The sequence below is a fragment of the Silene latifolia genome, chromosome 5 (genome assembly GCF_048544455.1).
Source record: "Silene latifolia isolate original U9 population chromosome 5, ASM4854445v1, whole genome shotgun sequence".
NCBI classification, from domain to species: domain Eukaryota; kingdom Viridiplantae; phylum Streptophyta; class Magnoliopsida; order Caryophyllales; family Caryophyllaceae; genus Silene; species Silene latifolia.
In genome coordinates, this window is record NC_133530.1 from 6,379,785 (window position 1) to 6,392,308 (window position 12,524).

The 12,524-nt window shown below is 35.7% G+C and overlaps 1 protein-coding gene across 3 annotated transcripts; it reads left to right on the forward strand.

Annotated features, from left to right (window-relative positions):
• Positions 1 to 907: 907 nt before the first annotated feature.
• On the forward strand, positions 908 to 6,687 carry LOC141656533 (protein VERNALIZATION 3-like). 3 transcript variants are annotated; one of them, XM_074463469.1, is made up of 6 exons: positions 908 to 1,049; positions 1,205 to 1,628; positions 1,975 to 2,036; positions 2,764 to 2,804; positions 5,228 to 5,444; positions 6,175 to 6,687. In XM_074463469.1, the coding sequence occupies exons 2-6, from the start codon at positions 1,428 to 1,430 to the stop codon at positions 6,254 to 6,256; spliced, it is 603 nt and encodes a 200-aa protein (XP_074319570.1). In that variant the 5' UTR covers positions 908 to 1,049; positions 1,205 to 1,427; the 3' UTR covers positions 6,257 to 6,687. The 3 variants fall into 3 exon arrangements, with proteins under 3 accessions (XP_074319570.1, XP_074319569.1, XP_074319571.1); XM_074463468.1 differs by having other exon boundaries at positions 908 to 1,038; XM_074463470.1 differs by lacking the exon at positions 6,175 to 6,687 and adding an exon at positions 5,905 to 6,162 and having other exon boundaries at positions 908 to 1,038.
• The last annotated feature ends 5,837 nt before the right edge of the window (positions 6,688 to 12,524 follow it).

Sequence of the window (12,524 nt, forward strand, 5' to 3'; positions counted from 1 at the left end):
TCCACACCCTACAGCTCCAAATTTCTAACTTTCTTCTAGACAGCCCTTAGCATTACCAAGCCTTAACTGTGTGCTACATTTGCGTATCAAACTCCTCCTTTGCATCCAATATAACCCTGGACTGACGATCTTCTCTTAGATTGCCTATCGTCTCTTGCCTCCACTAAGCCTCAACCCTACGGATTTGATACCACTTGACCAAATGTTGCCTCCACTAAGCCTCAACCCTACGACTTTGATACCACTTGTTATGTGGAAGCGTGAATATCCTTCTGTTGGGTCTCTCCTGCATCTGTGTCGACTTTCTATAATAGTACGATATTGTCCGCTCTGGGCCAAGTCCTCACGGATTTACTCTTGGGCTCCTCCCCAAAAGGTCTTGTACTATTATATTCTCTAGACACTTATAAAAATGATCTTTCATCTTTATTCTACCGATGTGGAATATGAGTTTACACCCTAACAAAACACATTTCTTTGTGTTTTTTCATTGTGTGAGTTGATTTTTTTTTTCTAAGCATGCCTATCTATAATTATCATTTGTACGGAGAATTTGTGATTTTGTATGTTCTTGTTACCGTGAAGTATCAGCCCTGTGAAGTACATTAATTGTCGACTAATATTTGACTTTTATGCATAGTTACCACCGGATTAAGGTTGCTTATGTAATAAGATCTATCACAAAATCTCATTGAAGACGGCAATATCCGTCACAAGCTTGTGACGGATACCATTTCCTCTCACAAAATACCCATAAGAGGTGAGTGGGGAAGCACATAGGGGGTGCCCCACCTGTGTCCCTCTCCTTTTTGTGAGAGTGCCTTCACCAGAATTAAATTAAATTCGTCACAAGTTAAAGACGCTTTGAAGATCTATTTAGTATTTACCCGTCATTGTCATTTGTGAGAGCCTTCGAGACATTGGGCCAATATTATTGTATATTTGTATGTATTGACCTAGCTACCTTGTTTAATTATTGGTCCCTTGTCCACTTAACTTCTCTCACTTCTTCTACCCTTATCCTTTTCTCCAAACCTTGTATACTCCCAGTAACTCTCCTTATCTATCTATATATGTATTTGCATTGGTTGTAATTTATCTCCAGGGCCCCACTTATATGCCCTGTGTGTGCCACTTGACTGTTAAGAAAGTAATAATAAGTGGGACTTGACTTTTTTTTTTTTTTTTTTTTTTTTTTTTTAAGCTGAGACTAAGAGAGGCTTGCACTGAAAATAAGGAGGAACAGATGCTATTGATGCAACATGAGATGCGAAAGAAGATGTTGCATTCTGGTGCTCAGAGAACTATGGTCTATATAAAGCGTTAACTAGGCTCTCCACATTTATCATCTTGGCTTCCTTTCATATTTAGTAATTCTCATTATATCCATCATCCAAGAAATAAAGAAATTAATAAACTTGTCCTCCATGCCTAGGGTTGTAAGAGATCCACTTGTTGTAGGTCGAGTCATTGGGGATGTCTTACATCCCTTCAACAGGACTGTTCCCTTAAGAGTCACCTACAATGGTAGGGATGTTTATAATGGATGTGAATTTAGGCCCTCCCAAGTTGTCACCCAACCTAGGGTTGAGGTTGGAGGTGATGACTTCAGGACTTGCTACACTTTGGTATGTTAAACAAAATCACTTATTCAACGTTTTTCGTTTTCTTTTCCATTACAATGTAATTTTCGGCTGCGTACACCTAAAATGCCTTAAGTAATGAATTCGCCATATGCACTTATGGCAGACTCATACCCACGAAAGACTTTAGATCAACTGCGAGGGTTGTTTTTAACAGAGGGAGGTTTCGTGTTTAACGCAGGAAGCGAGTGTTAAAACTCATGAGTGAGAGCTTTACCACCCTAGTGGTCCTACCCGGCTCGAATGACCAAAAAAAAAAAAAAAAAAAAAAAAACTTATGGTAGACTGATAGTACTAATAAGCTAAAGTCCTCTTGTATATAATAATATAGGTGATGGTGGATCCGGATGCTCCAAGCCCAAGTGATCCAAATCTTAGGGAATACTTGCACTGGTAAGCTTCTGGTTGTATGACTGTATCACAGGACACTGCAAAACCTCAAAGGCTTCTGATTTTTTTTTATTAATATCTATTGCATATGCTTCGTTAATTGTGGGGTATGTAGTGACATTTTATGTAAATATTAAATGGGTATAAGAATAATTTGGTAATGTTATGGGCCAAATAAGGAATGTTACCATTGATATGATACGGCCGTATTAGGTAAGTGTTACCATTAGTCTTATACGTGGGAGAGGGAGTATATATATTGACATGTGCATGTACGAGGAATAACAAGTAGGTATACCGTTTACTACTATTTTTGTTCTCCTACCTTTTTTTTATGTCACCGCACCACCTTTTCACTAGTTATGTTTCTTTTTTATATCTTTAGAGGAGGTTCGTAATCAATTAATCATCCTTTTAATTTCCTCCAAAGAGTGAGTATTCCCTCCCCACTTTTTTTTTTTTTTTTTGCGACTTTCCCCTTTTTTGAATGTTTGCTTGACTAAAATTGCTGACCTAATAATGATGTGGTACTAAACGTGTTTGTACGCCATGACAATAACAATTGGAAACGACATTAAATACCGTTAGTAGAATAGTACTCCGTATTAACTTTGTGATGTATTTTTATTTTTGTGGTTGGCGGCTGGCTGTAAGTGCTATCGAGTTTATAATTCTCTTGAATATTTCGCTATTGTTAATAATTGATATATTTGTATTCCGTGGGTTGAAGGTTGGTGACTGATATTCCTGGGACCACGGGTGCAACCTTCGGTGAGTCCTACCTTTCAGTTTCTTCTTCCATATATATACATGCGCATTAAGCTGCTGGTTTTTACGAAGTTCCCTCTCTTTAAATCCAAGTACTCGATCTGATCCCGCTGTTTATGTGACAGGTTTTTTTTTTAAAACATAGGGTACTTGAATTTAAAGGTAAAGAGAAATTTACAAGTGAGCTACTAAATACAAGTATATCTTAGTCCATAAGACCATAACCCACAATATATTGAGTTTTCTTCATTTTTTAGAATTTTTATTGTCATTTATGTCATACGAGTAGTCTATGGGTGACTTAGATTAACAGATTTCTTTTTTCCCCAAAATAGAAATCTAAAATAAAAAATATAGATCTGCCGTCGTGTAGTTCAAAATTTTGGCTCATATTATATTGAACATTTGAGTAAGTAGGATTTGGAATACAGTAACCCCAATCAAAACTTTTAGAATTATGAACAAATACTAGTGCTGAAACACAAATTCTCCCTTATGACGAAGGGTATCCGTCGCAAACTTGCGACGGATACCATATCGTCTCACAAAAAACCCATAAGGGTGAGAGACAAAGCACATGGGGTGGGTGCCACCTGTCCCTCTACCCATTTCCACTCACATAATACCCGCCGCAATATCCGATCCGTCAGCAAGGGAGATCTACTGGTGCTGAAATTACCATAATTTTGAAGATAAAGCGCAACAAACAAGTGTATGGTCTGTGTAGAGATAAACAATAAGGTATCAAAAGTACAAGTAATTTTTTTCAAATAAAAGTTTGTGTTGGGTCCATTGATAATACCGAATTGGAACCAAAAACTGCACACTGATTGGTCACTACACTCCTCTTTTCGTGGTGTCAATGTCAATCATTTCCTTACCTAGTACACTTATCTGGAAAACACTTGTATTAGTCTAATCAATACTTGGTTGATTAATAAACAATTTTCAAACCGTGTTTTTAGTTTTGAAACAGTAGAAACCATTTTAACAATCACAAATTCTCATTATAGACGGACACTATCCGTCTATACGTATAGACGGATACCATTTTCCCTCATAAAATACCCATTTACCATAAAGTGGGAAGCACATGGGGTTGTCCCACCTTATCCCCCCTACCCATTTTATTAGAGGTCTTTACCCGTCTTTTCGCCACACCCGTCTATACCAAGACCTATTGTTTAACAATAACCATGATATTATCAGGTGATTTGAGGATTACAATTTTTTTTTTTTGAGAATTACAAAATTTTGGAATAATGAAGTCACACATAAAGACAAACAACTTTTTATAATCTTTTGAGAAATCCTTCAATTAGACCTGACTAAATAGACTCGGCCCCAATGACTTGACCTGAATAATGCAACCCAAACCCAACCCGACACCCGAAGTGAGGACCCGAGCATGACCTGAAGCAGTATGACTTGACCCGAATGTTTATTGTTGCAAACTGATAAGTGTTTATTATATCTATAAGAAACTTGATAATAATAAGCTCAAAAAATGACTCGAACCCAAATTGACTTAACTCGAATTATTTCAAACCTGAAATTAACCTGCCCCGTTTATCATGTCTAGCCGCTTCAATCTTTTATGTATTGTAATTTAAAGGTAGTAACACATATAGATAAAACAATTACTATTTTTAACTGGTAAGTGTGACCCGAGGTTTCTATGACTACAAAAAAACATGAAATGCCCTTGCGGGGTCCCCATAATATGAGTGAATATGATTCTCTGTGAATCAATTTATTACTAAAAATGAACAAACCACAAGTTGCGGCAAACAATAGATGTTATCGTATTTATCATCCTGTCTTTTACTTGTATAATGAGCACCCACAACCATGAGTATTATATTCTGCTAAAAATTGAGGAAGAGAGAAAAAGGTGGTCCAATGATGAGGATATATCTTCATGTTACTATGTTAGTGAGGATGAAGCGATGCAGCGACAAACCGAGAAAACAAACGCTGCGTGTGAATGTCCGCTATCATGTCCTTTCCATGCATTTTTCAATTTTTTATTCTAAAAAAACGCGGTGTAATTGCATTTTACATATACACACATTTACCTAACTAATTAATTTTACACCGATGAGGTATTATTGTTGGAGAGTGATGAGAAATAAGTGTAAATTATTGTTGCAGAAGTATTTTGGTTGTAAATTAAAAAGTTGAGGAATAATTAGGTGGATGAGTAAGAAGTGATAAGAGAGAGTGAGATGAGGAAGAGTGTTGAGTATGGTTGGAGACGGTCTAAATGTCCGAGTAGTGTGTCTAGTGTATATAGTCTCTTTGTTTCACGTCACAAGCTGGTGACGGATTTTATCCGTCACAAATGAGAATTTGTGTTGATTGATTATATAGGGACTAAACTCTTGTTACTTTGTTGTTGTTGTTGTGACTACTTAATGGTATAGGCCAGGAGGTGGTTTGCTATGAGAGCCCTCGCCCATCAGTCGGGATTCACCGATTCATATTTGTGTTGTTCCGGCAATTGGGTAGGCAAACTGTGTATGCCCCAGGCTGGCGTCAGAACTTCAACACTAGAGACTTTGCTGAGCTCTACAATCTTGGTTTGCCAGTTGCTGCTGTCTACTACAATTGCCAACGTGAGGGTGGTTCCGGTGGTAGGAGGTTGTGCTAATTCTCTTCCCTTTTGCTTTTATAATATAGATATACACTTGTTTCATGTTTAATTCTGTACTTAATTTATGTTGGTAACATTAATTACTCTCTCTGTTTCGGTCATTTCAAACAATGATAACTACAGATAGGGAAGGGGAGGTACTTAAGTAGGATATGACTGAACATATCCTCTTCATACTGGCATTAAGATTAGCTCTATTTGTTGGTCTGAAACAAACTCTGTAACTTTGGTATTTTGACTGAACCAATTGTTTTATGTGTTCCCTTTAAAAATGTGCAACTTTTCTCAAAGATCTAGAAGAGAAAAAAAACTATTTTTGGATATAGACTTTTGTCCTTGACCGTAACGGCATAACATGTAAGATATAAGGACGATGTTATTGTTGTTGTTGACAAACAATTTTATTATTGTTTGTTGCCTTATTTGTTATATTTGATGTTGTGTCAGATTGCGTGACTAAGTATTGTCATTGGAAAAATGGAGCGCCTCACAAATTCTGCCTCATTTATAATCGCAAATGAATAACATAAGTTTTATAGCTTATATGGATTGTAATTCCCTAATATTGATATGAATTGTACTTCTCTTATGTATAATATATATAATTTGAATAAAGCAAACCACATTTTTCTTTTGTAAGACTTGTATCTAATCATTTGAAGGTTGTGGAAAAATATGAAAATGTGACGAAGATATTTTATAATCCATTTTTTGTAGGACGCCGTTGGACAATGATGCATTGTTCCTCGCTAACTCAATTGGGCCATTGGCCCAAAACTATCACAAAAGGAGCAGATGAAGCAACCTCTCACATATTAGCTCATTGGGCCAATCCTCCTTGTGTCACAACCCACAAGGGTAGCTTGATTCTCATGGTCAACAATTCCAACGGAAAAGCCACCTTATTTAAGGAATAATAGTAATAATAAAATAATAATAATATATTATTATTATTATTACTAGTTTGCGGTGAAAACTGAGTCCTAAATATATTATGTAGCTTTTAATGAATTTTAAGAATAAAATTGTTGTATTTGCTTGCTACAAAAGTATTCTGTTTTTTCCCCGCTTTTTAGTAGACAAACTCTTTAATAAACTTAGATGATTAGTGCTTTAAGTAGTGCTGTTCAAATTTGGGCTTGGACCGGGCCGTGAAGAAAAAAAAGTTGCCCTTTAAGACTAGTGTGGGCGGGCCGGGTTAGAATTATGGGCCAATTATCCTTATCCGCCCTTTAGGGTCCGTTTGGATTGAAGAAATTGGAGAGAAGGGGAGGGGAGGGAAAGGGAGGGATTTAATTTCCTTTGTTTGGATAAAAAATATGGGAGAAAGGAAATGGAATGGGAGAGAAATGAGAGGACTTATTTTCCCTCCTATAGAACAAATTATAATCTTTCCAAGGGTGGCAAGATTTGGAAAGAAAACATTATTTGGACTCTAATTATACCACCACCATCCTTCAATCCCCAATCCATTCTTCATCTCCCTCCTTCCTCCCCTTCCATTTCCCTTCATAATTTTTGTTATCCAAACACCCACATTCCATTTGCCCTCCCCTTCTCTCCCCTCCCTTCACCTCCCCTCACTCCCCCTCCCCTCCCTTTCCCTCCTAAAATTGTATCCAAATGGACCCTAGTCAAAAATCGGAATTGTTGGAATAAGGTGGCTTTTCAGTTGGAATTGTTGACCATGCTACCCTTGTGAGTTGTGACACAAGGAGGATGGGCTAATGGGCCGTAACACTAAACTTTATCTGTTAATTACGTATTCGGTATAGAATGACTTCAATTTAAAACTACTTTTTATATCTCATACCTTATTTCAAATTTGAGATAGGTATAGGTAAAGATTGGATGTATATACATTAGTAATTTATTTTCACAGTACGTTTTTTACCCAAATTTTTCATTTGTTTACCCCTTCACTAAAAAAAAAAAAAAACCTTAAACCTAATTCTCTCTAATATTGAAACCTTAACCATCTTCAAGCACATTAAAATTCTTCAATTATGAACGATTATTCAAGTGACGAACGGGTAATTAATTAGTTTATCCTATATTACTTATTAATTTGAATATTTTTTATAATTTAGTTTCTTTTTTAATTAGGGTTTAGAGTGTAACTTAATTAAGGATCTGATTTTTTCAATCATATCAATTTGCGAAAGTTAAACATTTACTCAATTTTCTACCATTACAGTGTACTATTACAAGCAAAAATACTACTGCAAACAATCAATGCAAACAAACAAAATATTCAATGTAGTACTACTACAAACAAAAATAATACTGCAAATAATCCATCGTACTACTCCAAACACAAACCAAATACTCAATGTAGTACATCGTACCCGCCATCACCACACAGAGGTCATGATATCGACGTACCACCACCACGTCATCACCACCGGCGCATTCCCCTCTCCCAACGCACCACCACCGGCGCATTCCCCCTCTCCCGACACATGTATTAGCGCATCTCATCTCCCGACTAACCACCACCGGCGGCGACCAACGGTTGGTATCTACCCTATCCCGATTGTAATTACTCATATCAACAAAATGTGTTGAAAAAGACCATGTTGATAATCCATCGTACTACTCCAAAAGGATTTCTTTTTTCCGCTCTTTAGTAGACAAACTCTTTTTAATAAATTTAAATGACTAGTGCTTAAAGAGATTGTAATTACTCATATCAACAAAATGTGTTGAAAAAGACCATGTTGATTTGATGAGTTATCATGAGTAACCGCTCCAAGTGCACATTATGCTGGGATGTTACAAGTAGAAAGAATATTCTTCCAACTATGTAGTACTCCCTCTATCCCGGTCATTTGTTGTCCTATTCAATTTTGGGAGTCTTAGTTAATTGTTGTCCTTTCTATTTTAAGAATAAATTTAATGAGCAATTTAATTATTCACACAATTTGGTTCACTTGTTATTTAGTAATTGCCCTCTCCTCTTTCGTTGGTCTTTGTGCCAAAATCAAAGGACAACAATTAACCGGAACGGAGGGAGTTCCTTTTTTTATCTAGTGTCTACTATCTAAGCAAGGTAGAGATTCAACAACAATTAAATAAATTTTGCTGGAAAACCCGAAGTAATACATTTTCGAAAGGCGAAACACTGAGGCCCTGTTCTTTTGGACTTGAAGTCACTTAATTTAAGTTTAATTCAGATCCTATAAGTTCGATTCGATTCGATTCGATCGATCCTATAAGTTCAGACATGATCCTATAAGTTCGATTCGAGTTCGAGATCCTATAAGTTCGATTCGAGATCCTATAAGTTGGGATTCGTTTAGTTCAGATCCTATAAGTTCAGTTCAGATCCTATACGTCACTTAATTTAATTTCAGTTCAGATCCTATAAGTTCAGTTCAGATCTTATAAGTTCAGTTCAGATCCTATAAGTTCAGTTAAGTTCAGATCCTATAAGTTCAGTTCAGATCCTATAAGTTCAGTTCAATTCAATTCAGATCTTATAAGTTCAGTTCAGTTCAGATCCTATAAGTTTCAGTCCAAAAGAACAGGGCCTGGGTGCCTTGAATTAGGCACGGAGATGACAAGGAAGATTTGAATAAACTAAGGGTAAAATTATTGGTAGTTTTGAGACAAGACTTTGGTGAGTCTTAAAACAAGACTCACTCAAGATTAACAATAATCTATCATAGTCTTAAATTTTTAATAAAGTCTTGACAAAGTCTTAAGTTGAGTCTTGAAAATCCAAGACTCAGCTTAAGACTCTACATGAGTCTTGACCTCACTATTAAAAGAAGACATCCAATGAAAGAAAGGCAAGTGTTATATTATTTTTTTTTTTCTTAAACCCCACATTTTCTAAAGTAAAGTGAAAAAGTAGAGTATGAGGTGAGTCTGAACAATAATAAATAAATAATAAAAGTTAGTGGAAAATTGATGTGACAGAGTCTTAAGACTTTGGGAAGTCTTACCAATAATCATACCCTAAACATTAATGTCCCATCCTTTTCTCGACATCGTCTGTGGGAAGGTTCATTACTTGCATGGAAATATACTTGCCCTCGAACAATTAACAGTAAAACTGAGAATAAATTCTCAAGGCCTCAAGGGAGAGATAAAGATGATGATAAAAACCGAAAATTAAGACCTCTTTTGTTGCCAAAAGAGAAAATTAAGACTGAGATACTTAAAAAATCAAATACAAGGGAATGTCTTCTGCAAAATTGTCACCAGACAGCAATTGTAAGACCAACTGACCAAGGGAATGTAAAAGTGTAAGCCCATTCAGATGAGATAAAGAGCAAAATTGAGGCGTAACACGAAAAATGAGTCGTGATCCTCTCTAGTAACTGATGGGTCCAGTTCCCATTGTTATATCGTGTAAATGATCCAGGTAAGAATCAGAGTAAAGGGAAAAGTAGTCGGTCTGACACTGAGACACGCACCCTCGTCTGACATCTGTAGTGCAACATAGTCCATCTCTACCTACCAAGAACTCTAGGGTAAAATCCTTTAAAGGTGGGTCAGGCAACGCCACCCAACAAATACCACAAACACTCCTACTAGTAGTAGCCCATACCTCGAAGGTGTACATGGGATTCAGGTTACATTCGACAGGCGGGTTACTCAAAACAAAAACCAATCCATTATAAGCAACAAGGTGAGGATCTGGTTTAACAGACTGCATAGATGGCCCACGTTTCCACGTGTAAGGATAATGTTGGTTCAACAAATCACATACGTGTACATCGGATGGATGGCCGTCACCCACCATGTATAACTTACCGCGGTGGAATAAGAAGGCGATAGTTACAGATTTGACCATAAAGGGACGATGAGTATCAGGGAAGTCCATAACGTCGTACATCTCTAGGGTATCCTTATTAAGTAGGTACACCGTGTACACAACATGGCCTTTCCTCACTTCCTCCATTAGGAAGAATGCCATACTTTTTTCGGATTCGAACTTGCTTGACCAATCGTCTCCTAGTTTTGGCGGTCCCATTATCAAATCAAATCAAATTGAATTCTAAGAGATTGTATTGTATTATTGAATATTGATTGATTGTGTTCCATCATATCAATACGCAAGTCCTTATAGTATAACGCAAAACGGCAATTTACCCTCTTAACTCTGTTCAATGGTAAAATTAGATCCCTTAAGTTTTAATTGAGCCCCTTAACTTTAATAAAAAGTGAAATTTAACCCCGATTTTTATTTTTCAATTAAATCTCAACAAAAATTCATTTTATATTATATTATAACTAATAATACATATAAATTACTAATTTTAACTTTATTAATCTATATAAATTTAATTATTCATCTAAGAATAAGCTTACATTCATCTATAATAAACAAAATAAAAATATCATAATTTTTATGAATTATTCTTACATTTATAATAAATTGTCTAAAAATTGTAAAATTATAAAAAAATACTCGTTATTAAAATTATATTCCCTCCTATTCATTTTAACTCTCCCCTTTCAAAATGGCACGCAAATTAAGGGGAGGATTAATTTATTGTAAAGTATTGTGGTGGTGTAAGATAATTGGAGAGAGGAAGGTATTATTGTGGGTAAGATGATTAAAATAAGTATTGTTGTGGGGTAAGGTAATTAAAATAAGATAAAGTATGAGTATTGTGGGTATTATTGTGGGGTAAGGTGATTAAAATAAGTATAAAACTTTACTAAATAAGGAAAGGGGGAGAGTTATATGAATAGATGAAAAAGGAAAGGGGGAGAGTTAAAATGAATAGGAGGGAGTATATTGTGTAAAAATTATAAGGTTATAAAAATTAAATTTTTTATTTGATTAATTGGATTATAAAAATGAATTTTGGTGGAATTTCATGAAAAATCAAACAATGGGTTTAATTTCACTTTTAACTAAAGTTAAGAAGCTTAAATGCTACAATTGAAACTTAAGGGGTCTAATTTCACCCTTGAACAAAGTTAAGGGGGCAAATTGCCACTTGATAATGATAGTATAGTCTCATGCCTTATGAACTAGGATTCTAACAATATTTCCTAATTCGTAATAAGGAAAATAATTCCAAATCTTATCTTATTTTATAAAATCACAATATTTATTATATTATTATATTGTATATATTTCCTAATCATACTCTAGTTAATTAATAGCGCCATTGCTTTCCACTTTCAATTGGCAATGTTTAGTATGATTCAAAGCCAGATATTCTCCGAGGCTGGAATATGGATTCCGCACATTAGCGACACTACTGAATTTTGACAATGAAGTTGTGTAAGACCATTTATATTGGACTGGGAGTATGAGGTCTCATAGAATAAGACCGTCTCATCCTTGGACTTCATTGTTCAGGATGATAATAACGCTGACACAACAAAAGGTCTGCCCTGTGTTCATGACAGAAGTTACCGAGTTGCTGAAAGAGCTGCATTTTTTACATCATCTGAGATGAGTTTGTATCTTAGAACTAAAGCCTTGATTTTATGTTGAGCGGATTTATGTTGTACATGACTCCGAAGTTGGTTTTTCAGCAGCAAAAAGTCAGGCAATTGCCACTATTCAGATAGCTGCCGTACTTCCATCTCAGCATCGGAAACATGCTCAGAAAGTTTTAAGTAAATACGAGTACTGATCTGTATTACTTAAAGCTGACATCTTACTGATCTGTACAGTTCACAGACTTACAGTAAGATGCCTAATGAAATCCATGGAGTCTCTTAACAATGCGAATGATGCTGCCGTACTGCCATCTCAGCATCGGAAACATGCTCAGAAAGTCTTAAATAATATCTATAAAGCTGACACTGAAGTACTGATATGTACCGATCAGTCGTTCACAGACTGAATCTGATACAAAAATGTACGGAGAATGAAAATATCAGTTACAAATTGAATCTGCAAAATCATTGCATCAATTGTGGTATCATTATTAGTCTGAACATGTCTTAGCATAATCAGCTATTCTCCTATAGGCCGTTTACGCAGAAATTGTGTAAAACAGATATTTTATGCAAATATCATGACCCATTTGAATGAAAAGTTAGTTACTAAAGTACCCGTTTTACAAACTTCTTGTATAAGTCCGTCTTAG